Genomic DNA, 21,524 nt, shown 5'->3' with positions numbered 1-21,524 from the left:
CACTGAGGTGTAGGTGTAGTCTTGACTGTGAACTAAGTCAATAAACTCGCTCCAAAAAAGAAGGCAACTGTATCTTTTTATTTTAATGTCACCAAATAACATGGACCCATCCTGAAATATCTAGTCTAAGGGTTGTGATTGCTGCAATGTGTCCTGCTCCCTGATATGTTGTTCATCTACTTTGAGCCAATGTTCCTTTAGCTGCAAACATTTACTGTAGATGTAGTCACTGTAAATCAGAAAGCTATCCAACTGTACCAACGTGCTACAGCAGCAACACATTACCTGTTCTGCCATCTTTGTCAGTATTTAGCTAATTAGCTTTCAAGTTTGGAATGCCACTCTATCACTATCCATATTGTATTATGGAGGTTTTTTAGCTACACAATGAATTCAATGTAATATTTGAAAATCCCCAATACCGGTTTAAACTACTGTCCCAGATCAGCGTCCTTGTGAGGAAGGGGAATGGTGGGATTACCTCCTTCTCATCTGTTTAATGTCTCCGGACTTCAGTTCTTAGATCTCATCTTTTCCGCCTCCCTCTCTTGGACAACTACTTTCATATAATAGACCAGAACAGCACCTCCTCCCTCACTGCAAAAGAATTCACTCGTACCAAATTCCTGGATTTAAACACTTCGTTTGTGAACTTCACGTGACTTGCTGTTGGTGAAGCCCCAGTATTTAGATATTTCATTTCCATAGAATTCATCATAGAATTCCTACAGTTTCGAAGGAGGCCATTCAGCCCATCAAGGCTGTACTCATGACAATCCAACCTAGGACCTATCCCCATAGCCTCCCTACAGTACAGAAGGAGGCCATTCGGCTCATCGAGTATGTACCGACACAATCCCACCCAGGCCCTATCTCCATAATCCCATATATTTATCCTGCTAATCCCCCTGACACTAAGGGGCAATTTACCATGGCCAAGCCACCTAGCCCACACACCTTTTGGAGTGGGAGGGGAAACCAGAGCAACCATAGGAAACCGACACAGGCACAGAGAGAATGTGCAAACTCCACACAGTCACCCAAGGCTAGAATTGAACCCAGGTTCTTGGCGCTTTGAGTCAGCAGTGCTAACCACTGTGCCACAATGCTATCCATAGATTAAATTTATTCTTTGTATTTGTGGTAGATATGTGTGTAATCAGGCACAAAGCTGGTACCTTATGTAAAGGATTGAATAAACCTGATGCAACTGGACTGTGCACGTCATTACGCTATATCCATTTATGCTTTTGTTCTGTTTACCAATCCCTTTGCTTGAATGGATCTTGCCTCATCACTGTGGCTCCATGCCCAGCCTGAACAGGCCTACACACACATTCCCTGAAGTTACACTGTTTCAGGAGTCTTACATTCACTGTGACCTGCACTTTTGGTCTTTGAATGCAATTTATTGGCATCAGTGTGTCACATTAAAAGTTGACTAGTTTCCATGATTGCAGGTGCTTAAACATGCTGCACAGGAATTTGGCCTGAGACTTTAGTTTTCATACTTCAGGAAGGAATGCATACTGTGAGTTTGCAATCTTTAACGATATTTATGTACGTTGAATCTGCTTTGTCTTTTTTTAACGTTCCAGTAAAGATTAATGAAATTGGCAGGAAATCTTGTTATACAGACATCTGCAAAATGGATGCAAGAATGATACAACTTTAACTATAAGGTCCCAATTTACGCCAGCAGTCACAGGAAATTCCATGCCCAACGAGCTTTCCACCTAAGGGGCAGCTCTAATTTTACATTATGACATGCCATAAACAGTGACAAATGTTTGTGGAGACAAAATCACTCCTCCAAAAAACTTCGTACGGAAATCAAAAATTATTTTCCTGCAACTCTTTGATCAAAAAGTTCCTCCGTCCCGATGTAAACATAGTATTGAAGTTTCGCACACCGTTCCTGTCTGCACAACTCATCTTCTAAATGACAAATTTATTTGACATCCGCTGTCTTATAGCTGAATCAGAGTTTTTAGTACCTGCAAAGCCATGGCTGATGTAGTGTAAGACATACTAAAGGAAATCTGTGACGCACTCAGTACAATACATAAGTCTTTAGGTCCTGCAGTAATTCCTAGGGTCAAATTTATGAGAGAGAGCTGCTCTTTAGCCATGAGTAACCTGTAATTTCCTTGAATTTGTAGCCTATCCTTTTCCCAAAATGAAAAGGAAACCTGAATTTCTGGTTTATAAACCAATTGTGGACATAGTCTTAAAGCTGAGCAATAGTTTTCAGCGGAAAGGTGGCATGGTTAGCACTGTTGCCTCACAGCACCAGAGAACTGGATTTGATTCTCGGCTTAGGTCACTGTCTGTGTAGAGTCTGCATGCTCTCCCTTTATCTGTGTGGGTTTCCTCTGGGTGCTCCAGTTTTCTCCCACAATTCAAAAGACATGTTGGTTGGGTGTATTGGCCATGATAAATTCTCCTTCAGTGTGCCCGAACAGGTGCCAGAGTGTGGCAACTAGGGGATTTTTCACAGTAACTTCATTTGCTGTGTTAATGTAAAGCTACTTGTGACACTAAAAATAAACATATAAACTTTAAATTATCTCTCTGATAGGATGAATACATGATGTGGAGATGCCAGCATTGGACTGGGGTAAACACAGTAAGAAGTCTCTCAACACTAGATTAAAGTTCAACAGGTTTATTTGGTAGTAAACACCACTAGCTTTAGGAACGCTGTTCCTTTGTCAGGTGAGTGGAAAGTTCTGATCCCAAACAGGGCATATAAAGGCGCACACAGTTTACAGAATACTGATTAGAATGCGAGTCTTTACTGCTAATCTGCTATTCAAGTCTTAAAGGTGCAGACAATGTGAGTGGAGATAGCATTAAGCATAGGTTAAAGAGATATGTATTGACTCCAGACAGGACAGTAAGTGAGATGTTGCAAGTTCAGGCAAGTCATGGGGTTACAGATGGTCTGACATGAACCCAAGATCCTGGTTGAGGCCGTCCTCGTGTGTGGAACTTGGCTATCAGTTTCTGCTCAGCGACTCTTGTGCTGTCATATTTTGTGAAGGTCGCCTTGGAGAATGTTTATCCGAAGATCGGAGGCCGAATGCCTGTGACTGCTGAAGTGTTCGCCAAAAGGAAGGAAACAGTCCTGCCTGGTAATTGTCAAGCAGTGTTCATTCATCCATTGTCGTAGTGTCTGCATGGTCTCCCCAACATACCATGCCTTGGGACATCCTTTCCTGCAGCGTATTAGGTAAACAACGTTGGCCGAGTTGCAAGAGTATGTGCCGTGTACCTGGTGGATGGTGTTGTCACGTGAGAAGATGACATCCATGTCAATGATCCGGCATGTCTTGCAGAGGTTGCTGTGGCAGGGTTGTGTGGTGTTATGGTCACTGTTCTCCTGAAGGCTGGGTAGTTTGCTGCGGACAATGGTCTGTTTGAGGTTGTACGGTTGTTTGAAGGCAAGAAGTGGGGGTGTGGGAATGGCCCTGTGAGATGTTTGTCTTCATCAATGACACAAAGACTCCGGAGAAGATGCCATAGCTTCTCCCCTCTGGGGAAGTAAGTACTGGACAACGAACGGTACTCTGTTCACCATGTCCCGTGTTTGTCTTCTGAGGAGGTTGGTGCAGTTTTTCATTGCGGTGCGTTGGAACAGTCAATTGATGAGTCGAGCGCCATATCCTGCTCTTATGAAGGCAGTCTCCAAGACATGCTGGATCATCGACATAGATGCCATCATCTCGCGTGAGAACACCATCCACCAGGTATGTGGCACAAATTCTTGCAACACGGCCAATGTTGTCTACCTGATACGCTGCAGGAAAGGATGTCCCGAGGCATGGTACGTTGCGGAGACCATGCAGACGCTACGACAACGGATGAATGAACACCGCTCAACAGTCACCAGGCAAGATTGTTCCCTTCCTGTTGGCGAACACTTCAGTAGTCACAGGCGTTTGGCCTCTGACTTTCTCCGGATAAACATTCCCCAAGGCAGCCTTCACGACATACGACAGCTCAGAGTCACTGAGCGGAAACTGATAGCCAAGTTCCGCAAACATGAGGACGGCCTCAACCAGGATCTTGGGTTCATGTCACACTATCTGTAACCCCCATGACTTGCCTGAACTTGCAACATCTCACTCACTCACTGTCCTGTCTAGAGATAATACACATCTCTTTAATCTATACTTAATGCTATCTTCACTCTCATTGTCTGCACCTTTTAAGACTTGAATGGCAGATTAGCAGTAAAGACTTGCATTCTAATCAGACTCGTATTCTGCAAACTGCATGTGCCTTTATATGCCCTGTTTGGGATCAGAACTCTCCACTCACCTGACGAAGGGACAGTGCTCCAAAAGCTAGTGGTGGTTACTACCAAATAAACCTGTTGGATTTTAACCTGGTGTTGAGATTTCTTACTCGGATGAACGCACACAGCCTTATTTCTAGGGTAGGGAAATTCTAAACTAGAAGGTATAGGTTTAAGGTGAGAGGTGAAAGATTTAAAAGGGGCCTGAGGGGCAACTTTACGCAGAGGGTGGTGCGTAGGTGGAATGAGCTACTAGAGAAAGTGGTTGGGTCAGGTTCAGTAGCAACATTTAAAATGCATTTGGGTAAGTACATGGATGGCAAAGGATTAGAGGGATATGGGCCAAATGTTGACAATTGGGACTAGCTTTGATGACACCTTGGTCGGCATGGACTGAAGGGCCTGTTTCTGCGCTCTATTGCTCTATGACAAGATTGTCGTTTCTCGACCTGTCTCAACTGATTCCGTGATTTACGTGAACGTAGACTTTTAAAATTTCACTACCAGCTAGCTTTGGTTTGAAAATATGAAGAGGACTTGTTGAAAGCAACCTGAATGGGAATCCTGACCTTGTTTTTAAACAAACACTTGCTTTTAATAATCGAAAAGGGTATGAATTATAAAGTTGCAGATACATCTATTTGTTGTTGTGTCTCTGCTATATTCCCTCTAGGTTGTGCTGCTGCACACCTTCTGTGGTTCCAATTTCAAATGTTACTCTAAACCCAGATGCTTTCTGTTGTTTCTTTTGCCTCTTTTAAGAGCAAAGGTTTACAAAGTGCTTACTTCTAGGTGGATAATATTTCACTGTTCCATCCCCATAGTGATTTTTTTTATATAATTGAAAATGCTGGATATGTAAAATACCACTATCATCAGGCAAAGCTCAAATGTTGGTAAAATTCAGCAGGTCAGGCAACATCTGTGGCGAGAGAAAACGTTTTCTCAGCTCTTTCATCAGAGCTGAGAAAAGTTAGAAATATAACCGGTTTTAAGCAAGTACAGTGAAGGGGCGAGGAAAGAACAAAAGGAAAGATCTGTGACAGGGTGGAAGGCAGGAAGGATTAAATGACAAAAGGAATGGTATTAATGCCACCATCAATTGGGAGGTGAGGAGAACTGTCATTAAAGTGGGAAACTGTTTTGCATTCTCCAATGAAGAAAAGGTCAGCTCATCAGGAAAGGGAGGAAATGTCGCATCAAAAATCTGTTAAGGAAAATGGTTGAAAACACAGAAACCTTTTTTTCAAAAAACGTGGATCTGCAGCTAAATGCATGGCCCAGTGAGGACATGAACCATACAAACCAAGGAAGGTCAAAGGTTCAATCTATAGTCTGTGTTGAGGTAACTTATCTTAGTCCAGGCAATAGACAGCTGGTCCCAATGCCCCTGAGCTACAAAGAGGAAGAAAACTAGCCAAGGTTCTTGCTCCAGATTGCTATCCAGTAATCACTAGCAGGGACGTATGTGTGCGTATGGATGTCAGCTGATGGGAGGATTGGGTTGAGCTTCGATCATGATCAAGCAGTCTGACAGCACTCACTATCTTAATTTGTGCAGAGAATAGCTGCTTTGAGTGAAGTATTTGAAATGTGGCTGACATCTGTTGGAAAAGCAGAAGTTATTTAACGAGCAATTTTTAACCCTGAGTTCAAAATGCATTTTAAAAAAAAAGTAAGATGTCTTTGTAAGCCTGGGATAAAGCATTAACTTATATCCATTGGATTTCTTCCTGGATTTTTTATTTTTGGATTCTGGAAGAGTCACTGGGTAATCAAGCAGGAACCTTGATTTTATTTTTCCCATCACTCCCCACTTGTTCCCACCAAGCCCAAAGCACTATAGGCAGCTCAGGATATAGACTATCTTATTGATAGCAACATTTTGATTTAGCTGGGAAGGTTTCCTTTGCTTTTGTTAGGACTTTGTTTATTTTGGCTGCCCCTAGTTTGATTAGACCCTATGGGCTGAATTTTATGCTCATCCACTGGTGGGTTTGAGGGTGGGGTGGGTGGGGACAGCATGCGAAAGCCAGTGAGTGGTTTTCCCATTGTCTATCCACCCGCCCCGACCCTATCTGATTTGCGACGTGGAGTTGCTGGTGTTGGAGTGGGGTAGACCCAGTAAGTAGTTTCTCAATATCAGGTTAACGTCCAGGTTTATTTGGTAGTGCAAGCTTTCAGAGTGCTGCTCTTTCATCAGCTGAGCCTCAAGTGTGGCACTCGTCTAATGAAGGAGCAGCACTCCAAAAGCTCGTGTTACCAAATAAACCGGTTGGACTTTAACCTGGTGTTGTGAGACTACTCCCTGTATCTGATTTACAGGGGGCAGGGTTGAGTTTGGCCTGCCCACCCTGACCTATTGAGCTTCGAAAGTGGCCAATTAATGTCTACTATGGGTATTTCACATGTGGCGGGTGAAAACCCTTTCTTTGCAGAAAGCCTGGCAGCTTTAGCTGTACCAACTGGCATTGGGAAAGGAGGGGGTCATCCTTTGTAGGCTCCTTACATTCATCGAGGTGCCCTTTTGAAACCGTAATTCCTCCCTCCAACACTTCTGACCAAGATGGGAACAGTGCACTGTCTGTTGCTGGTTTCACTACTCCATGGTCATTACACATGTTCAAATGATTTCTCCAGCTAGTTGCAAGGCCAAATATATGCTTTACCCATGAATCTCAGAATAACCACTCTGTGTCCAGGTTTCTTCAATAAGCAATTAAATTATTCACTTATTATATAATACCACACTTTTCAAGTAGAAAGGCAAAGCCCATAAACATGCAGTATGAAAATATAATAATAATCCACTGACTCTCTCATACACCAAAACAGATAATCAAAGAAAGTAGCAGAATTCTGCCAAAAAGGTTAAAAGTCAATGTGTCAAGGGAAAAGGGTAGATGGAATCCTTGAAATGGCACCAAGGTTATATGGCTGGTTTCTCATGACCCTTGTACTACTATTCAGGTGGATTTGAGAAAAGTTCACAAGACAGTCGATTTCAGAAAGTAGAGCGATTTTGGAGCAAATCCATTCACTCTCTGCTTTGGAACTGGCTCTGAAGTTTCAGGAGCTGATGTGCTCTTTGCCAAAGCAGTTGACTATTTTTCCACTCGACCAAAACCCAGCTTCTGAACAGTTTTCCAGGCATTTTATCTCTTTCGAAGCCATAAATCGCCATGTGACCCTTTTGTAAAACAGTCCATAAAATTTCCAGCTTCTTTTAAACTACCTAATTACCTTTTTATGTAAAACTCTGTCTATTCATAGAATCCCTACAGTGCAGAAAGAGGCCATTTGGCCTGTCGAGCCAACATCGACAACAATACCACCCAGGCTTATCCCTGTAACCCCACACATTTACCCTGCTAATCCCCTTGGTACTACCAACCCACCTTGCCTGCAATCTTTGGAGTGTGGGAAGAAACCAGAGCACCCGGAGGCAGACATGGGGAAGACGTGCAAAATTCACACCGTCACCTGAGCCCAGAATTGAACCCGGGTCCCTGGCACTGCAAAGCAGCAGTAGTAACCACTGTGCTACCGTGCTGCCCGAGGAATACCAGCATCCTTACAATAACCCTCTAAAGGATAGCAGCTGAAATTCTCCAACCTTGCCCATGGTTGGGATTCTCCAAACCTGCTGCAGTGAATGGAGTTTGGCTGAGTGCCAAATTCTCCATCCGTGCTGGCAGCGGTGGTAGGGTGAATGAGACTGGAGAATCTTCATCATTGTTTTCTATTTTTAAAAAAAAAACGTTCTTCCAAAATGTTCTTAGTCCTTGAAGATGAACTATTTTTCATGAGTAAAATGTTTATGACACTTCCCAGTGTCGTCTTGAACTAGCCCTACCCCTCCACTGCAACATCCCTTCCTCAGCCCAACTTACTTACTTGTCCTCTTTGGTGTGGTTGGTGCTCTGCTGACCCAACTACAGAACTGTTGGCCATCCAATAGGCTGGCAGTTCTCCCTACAGTGGTTAACACTGCTGCCTTACAGAACCAGGGACCCGGGTGTAATTCCAGGCTTGGGTCATGACTGTGCAGAGTCTGCACATTCTCCCGTGTCTGCATGGGTCTCCTCCGGGTGCTCCGGTTTCCTCCTACAGTCTGAAAGACGTGCTGGTTAGGTGCATTTGTTATGCTAAATTCTCTCTCTGTGTACCTGAACAGGTGCCTGAGTGTGGTGACTAGGGACTTTTCACATTAACTTCATTGCAATATTAATGTAAGCCTACTTGTGACACTAATAAATAAACTTAAACCATGGCAGGACTTCCTTCTGAGTCTCACCTTGCATTGCTCCCGACATTAAGTTGCTTTGGGGCAACCATTTAGCCTGGTGAGGGGTTAGCTGGGACCACGGCACTCTATCAAATCCAGCCCTTTTGTTTCTTCCCTATGTTGGTGGTGTCCTAAAAGGGACACTTGTAATGATTCTTTCAGTGATTCTGAGACAACCTACTAGTGCACCAAAAAGGTCCAGTCCAGAAGCACTGGAGACGATGGTAGTGTTTCTACAATAGCCTGCCTGATGCCATTTTACTCAGCACAGGCAGGGATTGAACTCTCGTCATCTTGCTCTATATATCAGCTACTCATTGGATGATCCTGTTGGATCAATGTTGGTGTCCGAGTGATTCAATGACAACAATGTTCAAAAGCTTTAGGTCTGAGCCTAAGGGATGTGAGCGTACCTCCTAATGGTGATTTGGGAATCTCTCGATTCGGAGTCGATTCCATCATGGTTTGACACACATCTTGATCTAGCAGCTCTCTGTATAAATGCCAGGAGATACAGGACAACTCTGGGCCATTGTGACACTATCCATTTGGTACCCATTCAAAAAGGCTCCATCTATTTGATATGCGTGCATAGTGAGTTTGTATTTTAATTTTCATTACAACCAGCTCAACAAATTCTGTTTAATTCTGTTCTATAGCTATCATGATATCAAACCAGTGGAATCAGTATTTCAGAAGATTCTGATGGCAAAAATCAGAAAATGCCAGATTGCTTTTTTTCTCCAGACATTTGTTTGTACTTTGACGCCCCCACCGCCCAGCGCCTGCCCGCATGCATTGAAAACAATAGTTTGGTATCACCTGCTGGAGGAAGACTTTTTAAACAGAAGTAAAATTTGAATAATGTATTTTAAAATGAGCTAAAACTATATTTCAGTAGATATGCTTTGTTGGTCATTTAGACAAAGTCAAGTTTAGTAATTCTGTGCTTTGGCCACTGGACACAGTGAAAGGGCAACGCAGCTCACTGTCACAGATGCATGGCTGTGGTTGCAACTCTTTTGGTTACACCTCAAGGGCGAGTTAGTGGCAGAGGCCGGTTCCTTACAGGTATTTGGATGCAACTGCATACCTGACCTTTTGGTCACAAACTGTTTTGCAGGAATAGTCTAGGGCGGGATGGGCTCAGAGATAAAATAATAAATTCGGAAAAAAATTACACATAGTCCAATAAAAATATTGGATCAAGCTTGTGCCTGCCTGTAACTTGAAATATTTCCAAGTAGGTGTAATCGTTATGCAGTCCCACCACAACTCCTTGTTCATGGTTGTACTTGTTTACTTGCAAAATGTGAAAAGCCCCAGAGTTAAAATATTGCAAGTCATCAAGCGTACGAAAAAAGTATACTTTCTATTCGCTCATCTGTGTGTATTTTGTGATAGAAAATCTCTTTTGTAAGTGAGATTCTTTCAAACAAATGAAGACAAACTTAACAAGAACCAAAGATAGTAGGCCTTAAGAAGGGTTGTAGTGAGTGTGTTTTATTTTTGCTTGCAGAGCCAGCAATATTTGATGTCTCGAGATAGGCCTGGTACTGCCCTCCTTTCTTCTTGCACATTGAAAATAGAAGCAGGAGTAGGTCATTTGGCTTCTCGAGTCATTTCGATCATGACTGATCATCAACTTCAATGTCCTGATCCCATCATCTTCCCATATCTCTTGATCCTGTGTGTGTGTGTGTGTGTGTGTGTGTGTGTGCATGTGAGGGACTCGTTCAAACAAATGAAGACAAATTAAACAAGAACCAAAGGTAGCAGGCCCTGAAAAGTGTTGTAGTGAGCATGTCACTTTTTTTTGCAGAGCAGCAGTGTTTGTCTAGAGGCAGGCCTGGCACTGCCTTCCTTTCTTCTCACACACACACACTCTCACGCTTGTGTGTGTGTGTGTGTGTGAGACAGACAGAGAGAGAGAGACTCAAACAAATCAGCTCAAACTAAACAAGAACTAAAGGTAGCAGGCCCTGAAAAGGGTTGCAGTGTTTTTATTTGCAGTGTTTGGTGTCCAGAGGCAGGCCTCTCTTCTTCACATATATGCACTCACGTGTGTGAGAGGAGGGCAGTGCCAGGCCTGTCTCTGGACACCAAACATTGCTAGCTCTGCAAAACTAAACAAAAAATGAAGTAAAAACACCAACTCACTACAACCCTTTTCAGGGCCTGCTGCTGGTTCTTGTTTAAATTGTCCTGGTTTATTTGAAGGAGTCCTACTCTCTTACACGTGTGAGTGAAAGACACTAAAACAAATCAGGACAACTTCAACAAGAACCATTTGCAGGCCTGAAAAGGGTTGTAGTGAGTGTGTTTTTATTTTAGTTTTTGCAGAGCCAGCAATATTTGTTGTTTGGGGGCAGGCCTGGCACTGCCCTCCTTTCTATATATACACACACAAACACTATACAGTGTGTGTGAGAGCGAGATACTCAAACAAAATCAAGTCAAATTAAACAAGAACTAAAGGTGGCAGATCCCGAAAAGTGTTGTAGTGTTTTTATTTTATTTGCACAAGTGTTGTGTGTGAGAGAGACTCTTCCAAACAAACCTGTATACACACATACGCGTGGGAGAGTGGGACTCTTTCAAACAAACCAGGACAACTTAAACAAGAACCAGTAGCAAGGCCCTGAAAAGGGTTGTAGTGAGTTGGTGTGTTTACTTCATTTTTTTTCTTTTGTTTGGTTTTGTTTTTTTTTGCAGAGCTAGCAATGTTTGGTGTCCAGAAGACAAGATTGGCACTGCCCTCCTCTCTCTCTCTCTCCCTCTCACTGACACACACACACACAAACACAGTGTCTGTTGGTGCATTTTGGAGTGTGTGTGTGTGTGCTGAAAGCAGGAACAATCCCTGACATTTTGGAATGGGGCTGCGGGGGGGGGGGGGCTGTTGGCAGAGGGAGGGAGTGAGCATGCTCGCTGGTTCTTGGCGGTTGGGCTGCGAAGGGAAGCTGGGTGTTGCTCTCTCTCTCTCTCTCTCCTGTGTCTCTCTCTCTCTCCCTCCCTCCCTCTCTCTCTGTCTCTCTCTCACACACACAGGATGTCATTCCAGGCATAGCCTGCATGTCTCTGCACTCACAACTTGCAGCGGGGCTGTGAGGGGAGGGGGGGAAAAGCTGGCCCGTCTCGTCTCCCTCAGTCTTCTCACTATGAAGAGCCCGCTTTTAAGAGTTTTTGGCCTGTGAAAGGGGGTAGGGGGGGCCGGCGGTGGCGGCGGTGGGGAAGAAAGATTTTGTTTTTTTTTTAACGTCTTGTGAGGTACAAATTAGAACCTTTTCCTTTTCGCTGGGCCCGCGTTTTTGTTTTTGTTTTTGCCCCCCTTTTTTTTGTGTGTGTGCCGGTTACCCCACACGTATCTATCTATATTTTTCTTTTATTTTTTAAAACGAAGATTTGGATCAGAGAGGCTGGGGCCTCGGCACAGGGGGAGGGAAAGCAGTTAGCGCGCTATCCTGGTGAAGCAAACAGCTGGCCTTTTTGCTGCCCAGTAAATGCTACTAAAGAAAATGGACCTGTTGAACTATCAGTACTTGGACAAGATGAGCAACAATATTGGCATCCTTTGCTTCGAAGGTAAGACTCCCAACTTGTTTATTACCCTCCCCTCCCCTCGCAATCTAAAGTATGTTGATCTGTTGCTGCTAACGTGCGTGTGTGTGTGTACATTTTCTAAGCTTATCCTGTCATATTGCTTTGACTCTCAACTTGCTTCTATCCTTCCCTCACTATTCCAAAATATGTTGGTCTGTTGTAGCTGTTTTTATATATATATATATATATTTCCTAAACTTATATATATATATATAAAAATAATACTTTGCTTTGACTCAACTTTGTTTTTACCCCCATCTAAAATATGTTGAATCTGTTGCTAACATTGTATATGTATATATTTCCTAAGCTTAGCATGTCTTATATATATTTTACATCCTTTGCTTTGATTCCCAACGTGTTTTTACCCTCCCCTCAGAATCTAAAATCTGTTGCCGTTCAGCTTGTGTGTAATATTTGCTTAACTTAGTCTATATATTACACCCTTTGCCTCAAAGGCCAGACTCCCCATTTGTTTTTACCCTCCCCTAAGAGTGTAAAATGTGTTCGTTGCTGTTAACGTTGTGTGTATGTATAAATATACACATTGTATTTATTTCAGTTAGCTTGTCATATATATTTAAAACAATGGTTCACCTTCCTTCCTTTGTCACACATACGGTGTCCAGTTGCCTGCACACCACCCCCCCCCCCCGCCCCCCAGCTTACCAGATTTGCAGCCGCGCTAACAAAGAAAATTAGCTTGCCTTGTCTGAGGAGCCATGTTGTACTTGCACAGTCTGCACTCTTTGTTTAGCTTATCATTTCCTGTGTAGTTCTGAGAAAGTTCTGACATTGAAGGATGTGCCTCTTTCCCTCGAGCTGAAACAGCATGATTGAACCAGTCTTTTTATCAAAAAATTTGTATATCAGACTATATTGTAACTTGGGTTGTACACAATATTTGTCGTACTGTTGGGAGTTCAGTAATGATCAAAGATGAACCCCATAGTATAGCTTTTGGGCTTTCCCTGTGTGTGCAGTTTAAAAGGAATGGCAATGGCGTGTTTTTTTTATTCTTGTGATGTAGGGTTGTTTGACAAAAGTATTTCATAAACCACATTTGGTTGGGTACTCATACTACTAAATCAATTCAAGCTGCACATTTTTGGGACTTCATTCACACAGTTAATTTCTTGTTGGGGGTCGGTGGGGGGAGATCTGTGTATTTGACTTGTAGATTCAGATAATTTGGCAAAACCCTCAAGCCATCTTGTGCTTGTATGCTAGCTCTATTAGCTTCATGTTTTAAACCTGAATCTGTTAATTAGTTACTACTGTAACAGCCTGAACACAAGTAAAAGTTTAAGAGTAGGCAACAAAGGAAAGCAGCGTTTCTGTTTTTAAATTATAAACTTACAAATGGCATTTTTTAAAAATAGTGACAGCTTGATTTCTTTATTTCTTTGATTTTGCCATTTAATTTTCCATTGTAGTGCTGTGGTTTTCAGTGAGTGAAGTTGAACACCTAGTGGAGACAAAGGACTAATAGTTTTCTAAGCCTTCTTTTGTTTTGGGTTTTCTTCTGAACTTTATGAGCTTTTGATTTTCTTCTTCATTTGCCCTAAAATGTTTTCAAAAAGATGGTGAAAAATTTTGGGATTTTCCAGAAATAAAAATAGACCCATACAAGTGTTGCAACCATTTCAAACATGTGCCAAAAATACAAAGTAAACACAGTAATGTTTTTCCATCAAAATTTTTTTTGGTGCCAATAAAGTTTCCTTTATCCGAAATGTTTTTGAGAGATTCAACATAAAATGGAAGTCCATTTAAGGTCCAGTCTCTTCTGGTGGTTATGATGATTTTATTCCTTTATGATTGACAGTTCCATTCTGGTTTGCACAGAATTTAGATGTGCATGAAATTAGTGGAACATCAGTTAACCACATCTGTTTTCCAATTTTCAGCTTCTTGGGCATACTAATTTGGTTTGAAATCGTTAAGAGTTTTAATGCAGCTTGCTGATGCCAAGCAAATTGCAGTTTGGCAACTTGCTGTTGCAGACTCCTGGGAACTCTTGACTGTATGTTTGAATAATGATCAAAGACTAAAGCAAACTTTTAATGGTGGGAATCAAGCATTCATAATACACAGATTTTATTCTTAATCTTTTCTTGACATTACAGAATGTATGGTTCCACTTTTCTCTTCACTGGCTGCCTCTGTGTTAGCAGCTGTTGTGACCTGGAAGCAATCCTGTTCAGCAAACAGTAATTCAGCCACATGAATGGCACTGCCAGAGGTCACTTGGGTTGGTCCTCACATAATTGGCATAAAAAATCATACATGCGTTGGCTTATTTTTGCTCGCCACTTTAACAGGGGAAAAAGTCATTTGTAATATTGATTTCCAATTTTAATTGCATTTTGGGCACCAATGTTTAAAAATATACATATGCTTTATCAATCCCTACATTCACTGCTGCTCCCAAGTGTTTTTGTATTGAGCTCGTTCCTCATTAAAATTGTGATTATGCCAGCTACCTTCATGTTTTGTTTTGAATACATTATTTCAATTGGAGACCTGCAGAGATGAGGGAATGAGCAAATATATTGAATTTAACCTGTATCTTGTGATTTATTAAAATTCACACTGATTCTTGCAACGATATTTCATATATAACTGTCTATATACTGTTGCCTAGCTCCTGAGTTAGTAGGGAAAAGATAAAAACAATTTTATGTTCAGACCATTTGAATGCTTTGGGTTCTCAATGGTCAGTTGAAGTTTTCACCATTGCACGTTTGAAAAAAAATGAAAAGTTAGTTGTGGGGCATGATAATTTAATATAGATTTGAGTTCATTTTGATTTATTAATCAAAGATGGGTGAGCCCCAGAATTGGGGGCCCAGGAAAAGAATCATAATTGACCTGAATTTCTGTGAATTTTTGGTGCCTGTTTTAACTCTAATGTTTGCAATTTAGTGTGGTGTGTACTGAGAACGCAGGCATTCAAAAGTCCATTACAAAAGCTGAACCAGCAGCACTGGGGTGAAAAGGCTATGTAGCAGAACCATCCTGTACCAGCTGCCTACTCTGATGCACAGTGTCAAATGACTGACACTTGATACTTGATGAATTTTGAGCTTCAACATCTGCATCTTATTTTTTCTGTGAAAATAATGTTTGTTGAACTCATTGCATCGAGTGAAGATAGCTCAAGTATTATGTGTACAGTAGTAGATTAGTTAATCCTTTACTTGCTGCTAATTCTACTCTGGAAAGTAATGCAGCGATGTCACTCCCTGTGATGGGGCTAGATTCCCTCGGTAGTGATTTTTCATTTGTTTAGTTTGAGTGTCCAGATGGCTAAAACAACAGGAGGTATCCTTTTGTGATCCACAGTCCTTCTGTATCTCTTCTTGGCCTTGAACTGCGGTTACTAGGATGTAGAAACCAAACAATAAACAGTGAATTTTAGCAGCTGACCTTTGGGTATTTCCTGAACTTGGAACAGAACTAGAGCTCAAGTGCTGGCTCATTGAACAGAAGAATAATTAATACTTTACTGATGCAATAATTGATTGGCTTAAGAGATAGTACTTCTGATTTACACGAGTGATTGTGCTTCAAAATGGATGTTGAAACACATATGTTTAAAAAAAAAACCTTGTCTGATGACAGACAGAAAGGAGTTGGCTGAATAATGATGTAGTGAGAGTATTCCAGAGCGGTGGAGGAAGGGTGAGAAGGATTCCATTTTAAAAGGGAAGGATGGCCAAAAGTACAGAAACATCTGTAATTGAAAGTCTTGTATATACTATAATGCTATAAACAATTATATTATAAATTGTTTTGGAATTTAAAATAAATTGCATTTATAGTTTTACATTCTGAAATGCAACCTTTAGTCAAGCTTGTTGCATTATGTTTACCCCAGTGTCAATCCCAAGTTTTCATTGTTGCTTAACTGAGATCCTAATCATATGCACTAAGTTTATGTTAACTCTCCTACCCAGTGATGTAGTAATGGCTTGGATGTGTACAAAGTGAGAGAATGCTGTTTTGTTTGGGGGGCGTGGGGGGAAGAGGGCGGGTGAAGGAGGAGGAAGTCAGACTAAAGTTCAGTTTCACTTTCTGTCAAGATTAAGTCACTACATTTCTTTTAAGGTTGCTAAAATCCTAGCGGCATTATTTTTTTGAATGCCAGCTCTGAATTGCAGCTTGTGATTTAATGAGTAGAATGTGAATCTGAATCCAGATAAGCTTTCACTTTACACTTGCATCAAACTAACTGAAGTTTAGGCATATTAAGGTACCTTGATAAAAGGCCTACATAGGGGTGAAATGTGAAGCATCCAGATAAAATGACTATCTGATCACTTATTTAATTGTGCTTATGTACAAATTGACTTTCATTATTCCTCCATTATGATGGTGACTACATTTCAAAAGTACTTCATTGGCTGAAAAAGAAGTCTGGATTATCCTGCGTTTATAAATAATACTTTTGTAAATGCAGGTCTTCTCCTTTCGTCTTTGGCATTGTTATTAGTACATTTATGCAACAAGGTATAATTCTCATGTAAGCCATTTTTGGTTGGATACTGTCTTAAACACATTTTTATCTTTTGTTTACTGCACATTATTTTGGCGGGAAGCAAAATCCACTTAAGCCAGAGGGGTCCTGTTCTGGAAAACCTGATCTGCAACTTTATGCAAACTGACTTGACATCTTTATGTTTGCTGCTTCATCTCCCTGCAAAGGGATAAACAAGGAGGTCATTTTTGGTGCTATCGGCAGTGATCTGAGCTGTGTTTTTCAGTTCCAACAAACCTGGAACAAATTTAAATGGAGTAGCGAGAGGCAGGGTAGAAATAGAAAAAGACAAAAAGACTGGTTGTGCAAACAACAGTGAGCTTTGTTAAACTACAACTGAAATTAAAACCGAAAATTTACTCATGCATAAGCCTGTATAATTTCCATCTGTTTTGCATGAGAACAATTTCTCATTATATTTTGATTTGAGACCAAATGCAGATATTACACTGTTCTTTGGCAGCTGGGCCAGAATTCACAGTTAAGTGTGCTGTTACATCAAGCAATTGCTTAAGAATGTGATTAAAATCAAGTTCAGCAGTCTTGCCTCCATAATTGTGGCAAAAAATTGAAGTAGCCAGATGGTCAATCTTAATCTAAAATTGGCCAGCACACATCAAAAAAATTTAAGGTTGTGTTGAAAGCAAGATCTAGCTGAACTGAGAGTCCAAAACACCAACCATATTTGTGTTGTTTGTACATAAATAATCCTTAATTGACTATGTAAACATCCCCTAATTTTGTTGTCATTTTCAGTTATTTTGAATATAAAAAGCCTTAACCCTTTGACAAAGGCATTTTCTTCTATTCGTTTTGAATGCATTAAAAAAACTCTTGTTAATTATGTAGACATCCCCCAATTTTGTAGTCACATTTTCAGCTGTTTTGAATATTTCAGGGTTTTTTTTTTCAGTTTTAAAGCCCAGCCCTGCAACAAAGACATCAGCTTTTTGGTTTTGAAATGCAAAAACTCTCAACTTTTTTTTTCGCAATTTAATGTTTATCTAAACACTGGATAATTTTATCTGATGGTAATGTTAGCTTCACTAGTTAATAATCATTGCCATACATCATCGTATTTCAATAAATGTTTTACGGGTTTTCTATTTTTAAAATAATTGTACCCAGAGACACTGTTCCTTTTTATGTGGCAGTGTGACTGGTGGAGTGGTTCCCACGCAGGAAAATGGATCAGGACACAGAACTTAGCAGCTGCAAATATAAATAGTCCTGAGGCAAATTATTCTATATACATATTAAAATATGATACAATTTCTTAGTTGTATAGAGGTGAGTCTTATGCATACATTGCTTCTGTACAGATCCCTGGACATATTTGTCTTAGGACATCTGGTGTGCTTTGCAATTATATTTTTCCATTGCTTGCTGTGGTATCTTTTGAAGGCTATCACAGTAACTGTGGTCTGCCCAGATTAAATCATATGGAGCTGACTGAGAATGCTGACAGTTCCTTTCTACGCCTCCCCCCCACCCTTCTTTCCTTTTTCCTGCTGAACACAGCCAAAATATTGGCTGCAGCTGAGGATGTGCAAATGTGCAGTAGTTATTAAAAATAGGTTTTGAAAAAACATAAATTATTGTAAATGCATAAAATGTGGCAGTGGAAGAAGCAGCATGCTCAGGAAAAAAATGTGTTGTCATGGACTTAAAAATGCCTTGCATTCAGAAACATGCATTTTGCTTTGTATGGTTAGTTGAAGGTAACTTGCACTGAACCAAGATTTTAGTAAATCAAATTATTGCTGTAATTGATACCTTGTACATGTGTGTTTGTAGTTGCTAGGAGTTGCTAGTGCTGTTGATCTGTTAATGCAGGGATGTCACCTGTGGTAATCTGTGAAATCCAGTTTGCACTTTTTATATTTGTTTTAATGTCTTTATCTTGAAGGTTGGAATGTTCAGTTGGTTCAGTGGTTGCTTCATTAGTTGGATAAGTTGTCAGTTGGAACACTTGGGGATTTCTTAAGTTTCCACAACTCAAGATGTGTGACTATTAACGTGATTTAAACTGGATATCTACCCTTGGAGGCTTAATGATGTCCAGAAACATTATTGTTTGGGCACCTCTGTGCTAATATATTGAATGTTGAAAGAGCAGTGCTGTTGGTTCCCATTTAGTGTAATGCATTGCCTAGGTTTTTGTGCCTTTAAATTTTTGGTACCCATTTTGGGATTATCATACCTCATGCAAACATCTGATTCCCTTGATTTAAGCTCTGTAACCTGATTATAGCATCTCCATTTTGCTTCTGAAGTTTCAACAGGTCCCATTTTATGTTCAGTTAATGCTTTTGATGGACCCTGTCTGGCACATTTTTTTTTGTAGCTTTTTCACATGTGTTGGCGGGGGGGGGGAGAGCTTCCTTCCTAGGGAGCAAAAGTAACTTGGCAAACATCAGGTTAAAGTTCCATGGGGAGGAGGGGTGGAAATTCTATACATAGCTGTTCAGCTGGGCAAGGGAATACATATAATTGAATTTTTCTGCCTCAAATGAATAAGCAGTCAGGAAGGAAAAACTGGAAATGCATCAAAATGTTGCCTGGTAATGAGACTGATGACTCGTAAAAAGTCACATGAATATCCTGCATGTGGAATGTGTAGTATCTGGGTCTAGAAGACAAAAACTAAATTAAATGTATTCAAACTGCTGCTGAAGCATTAAAAAAAGGTCTAGCTTTATCGGAGTGTTTCTTGCCAAAATTATGATGTCATTTTGGTTGCCATGGAGTGTGGTTAGACTGGAGGAGACAGCCCAGCCAGTAAAATAGGACATTTGTTTGGTGAACTGCGCTGTGGTTTCCCCTCACTGAATGCAATGGGGAAAACTATCAACAATAAATCTCTTGAATGTTCAGCTCTTTTTTTTTGTTTTTTGTAGCTTGAGGAAGAGGTGTGGGCCTTGTCGCAGATTTGGTACATGCTCTTATTTTTCCCATGTAGGCAGGGCGTGTGAGCTTGCTTGGAGTTTGGTTTTTATGCCTACGTATATATACTGTAGAACATTAACTGTGTCCAATAAACTTGTAAAGTTTAGTTTGGCAAGCTGTTTTTCCCTCTGCCACAGCCCTTACTGTGCGGAAAGAAAAACAACATTTCCCACAGCAGCACGAGTTATATATTTCATTGCAGTAAAGCAAAGTAGCAAATTTTAAGCAAAATGGAGAGTTTGGTTACACTTATACCTTTTAAGAGTGTGAATACAAAGACATTGAACAAAATTAATGTACTTGACTGAAGTCTTTAATGTGCAGCATTTTTTTACGTGGTCTTCTCACAGTTAGATGGTATTTGCAACCTGCGATAGGAAGGATGATGTTTGAGAGAATAATTTTGTTAAACATTTAATCCATAGGTGAAGCTGCACTAAGGAGTGACGGTAGGATGCAGTCAATCCCAGTGTCCTCTGCGCTTACCAACCATCGCACAGGACCTCCACCCATCAGCCCCAACAAGAGGAAGTACAGTGGGGACCAGGGAGGTGATGATATGGAAAGTGAGAATGAACATGCCTCTAAAGCAAGCAGGTTATATGTTCAAGTGTAAGTATTTCTTGACTAGAAGCATTCCATGTGCTGAAAACTAAGAGTTCTTTTGCTACGTCAGTTACAGAAGATGGAACTGATTGGAATGGATTAATCCTGAATGAAGAGCAGATTCAGCAACAACTAGGATTCACATTTTTAGTAAAGCCTGTCCTTTGAACTCTAGTATCTGCACACATCTTTACTTGGGTCCTTCTGCTGATTTTACTAAGTAAAGTTTTTAGCAGGAAAATGGCTTGGGGATTAAAAAAAGCTATTGACTAAATAGTGTACTTGCCCAAATACTGTCTGCGCACAAAGCACTGTCCATCATTATCTAACACAAACGTGTCTAGTCTATTCAAACTCCAGCTGTCAAAATTGTTATCCCCAAGGTTATCATTTTAATTTTCCAGTGAAAAAACAACATTTTCTAATACCTTTTTTGCAGTGGTTGGGTGGGGAGGTGGAGATGGATATGAAATATATTGTCCTCTGAAATCTCTGTTTATCTACTGTTATCTGGTTTATTTCTGCTCTGTCTTTCTCAAATACTTTGTGCATACTTGTATGCCATACTCCTCCTCCCAGTTTGAAACATGGCTTTACACACACCATGAGTCCTTCCTCAGCTTGTCACACATTGCATTATACCCCTACTGTATAATTTAATCCTTGCCTCCCCAGCCTGTCACATGGCATTGCGTCATGGATTCCTGATTCCCTTTCATTTTGTTTTGAATAGCAGTCATTCCCTCCCCATGGTTAGTCTGCAGCGTTGTGATTCTTTATACACGTTGCACAGTTTCTCTTTTGTATTTCAGAGCTTGATCTGCACTGCACTCTGTTCACCTTTTCTACCTCTAGTAGACTATGTTGTAACATCTACCATCTATAGGGTGCACTGCTTTACCCAGCTTACTTTGACAGCATGTCCCAACCCTTTAATCTCATCCTGATTAGACAATGCTATGGGATCACCTCTAAGTGCCACTTCATGTCTCACAGTATTATCATTTGGCTATGTACTGCTATTCCTTCATCTGTGCTTGCTACAAATCCTGGACTTACCTCCTAACACTAATGCAAAGCAGCATCTCATGAACTGGAGCATTTTAAGGAGAAACCCTCTGTCCCAAGAAGGGATAATTGATGAACGATTTTAACATCACCTGTATTCAGAGAGCAAAATTAAAAAATCATGCAATGTTTCCTTACAACTTTTGAGTGTTAGATGGATTACA

The 21,524-nt window shown here is 40.8% G+C and overlaps 1 protein-coding gene across 4 annotated transcripts in view; it reads left to right on the top strand.

Annotated features, from left to right (window-relative positions):
• vgll4b (vestigial-like family member 4b) overlaps nucleotides 1-21,524 on the top strand; it is a 104,568-nt gene that overhangs the window by 51,594 nt on the left and 31,450 nt on the right. For 3 of the 4 annotated variants that reach the window (XM_080181985.1, XM_080181968.1, XM_080181977.1), the window contains one exon: nucleotides 20,112-20,298. In XM_080181985.1, coding sequence (XP_080038111.1) covers nucleotides 20,141-20,298 — 158 coding nt within the window. In that variant the 5' untranslated portion in view covers nucleotides 20,112-20,140. Of the gene's footprint in view, nucleotides 1-11,853; nucleotides 12,177-20,111; nucleotides 20,299-21,524 lie in introns of those variants that run through there. The other variant, XM_080181959.1, reaches the window with a different exon arrangement.

Source organism: Carcharhinus amblyrhynchos, chromosome 3 (genome assembly GCF_965287045.1).
Source record: "Carcharhinus amblyrhynchos chromosome 3, sCarAmb.v2.hapA, whole genome shotgun sequence".
Taxonomy (NCBI): Eukaryota; Metazoa; Chordata; class Chondrichthyes; order Carcharhiniformes; family Carcharhinidae; genus Carcharhinus; species Carcharhinus amblyrhynchos.
Note: the sequence above shows the minus strand (reverse complement) of the source record. Positions and strands in the feature narration are given on the sequence as shown.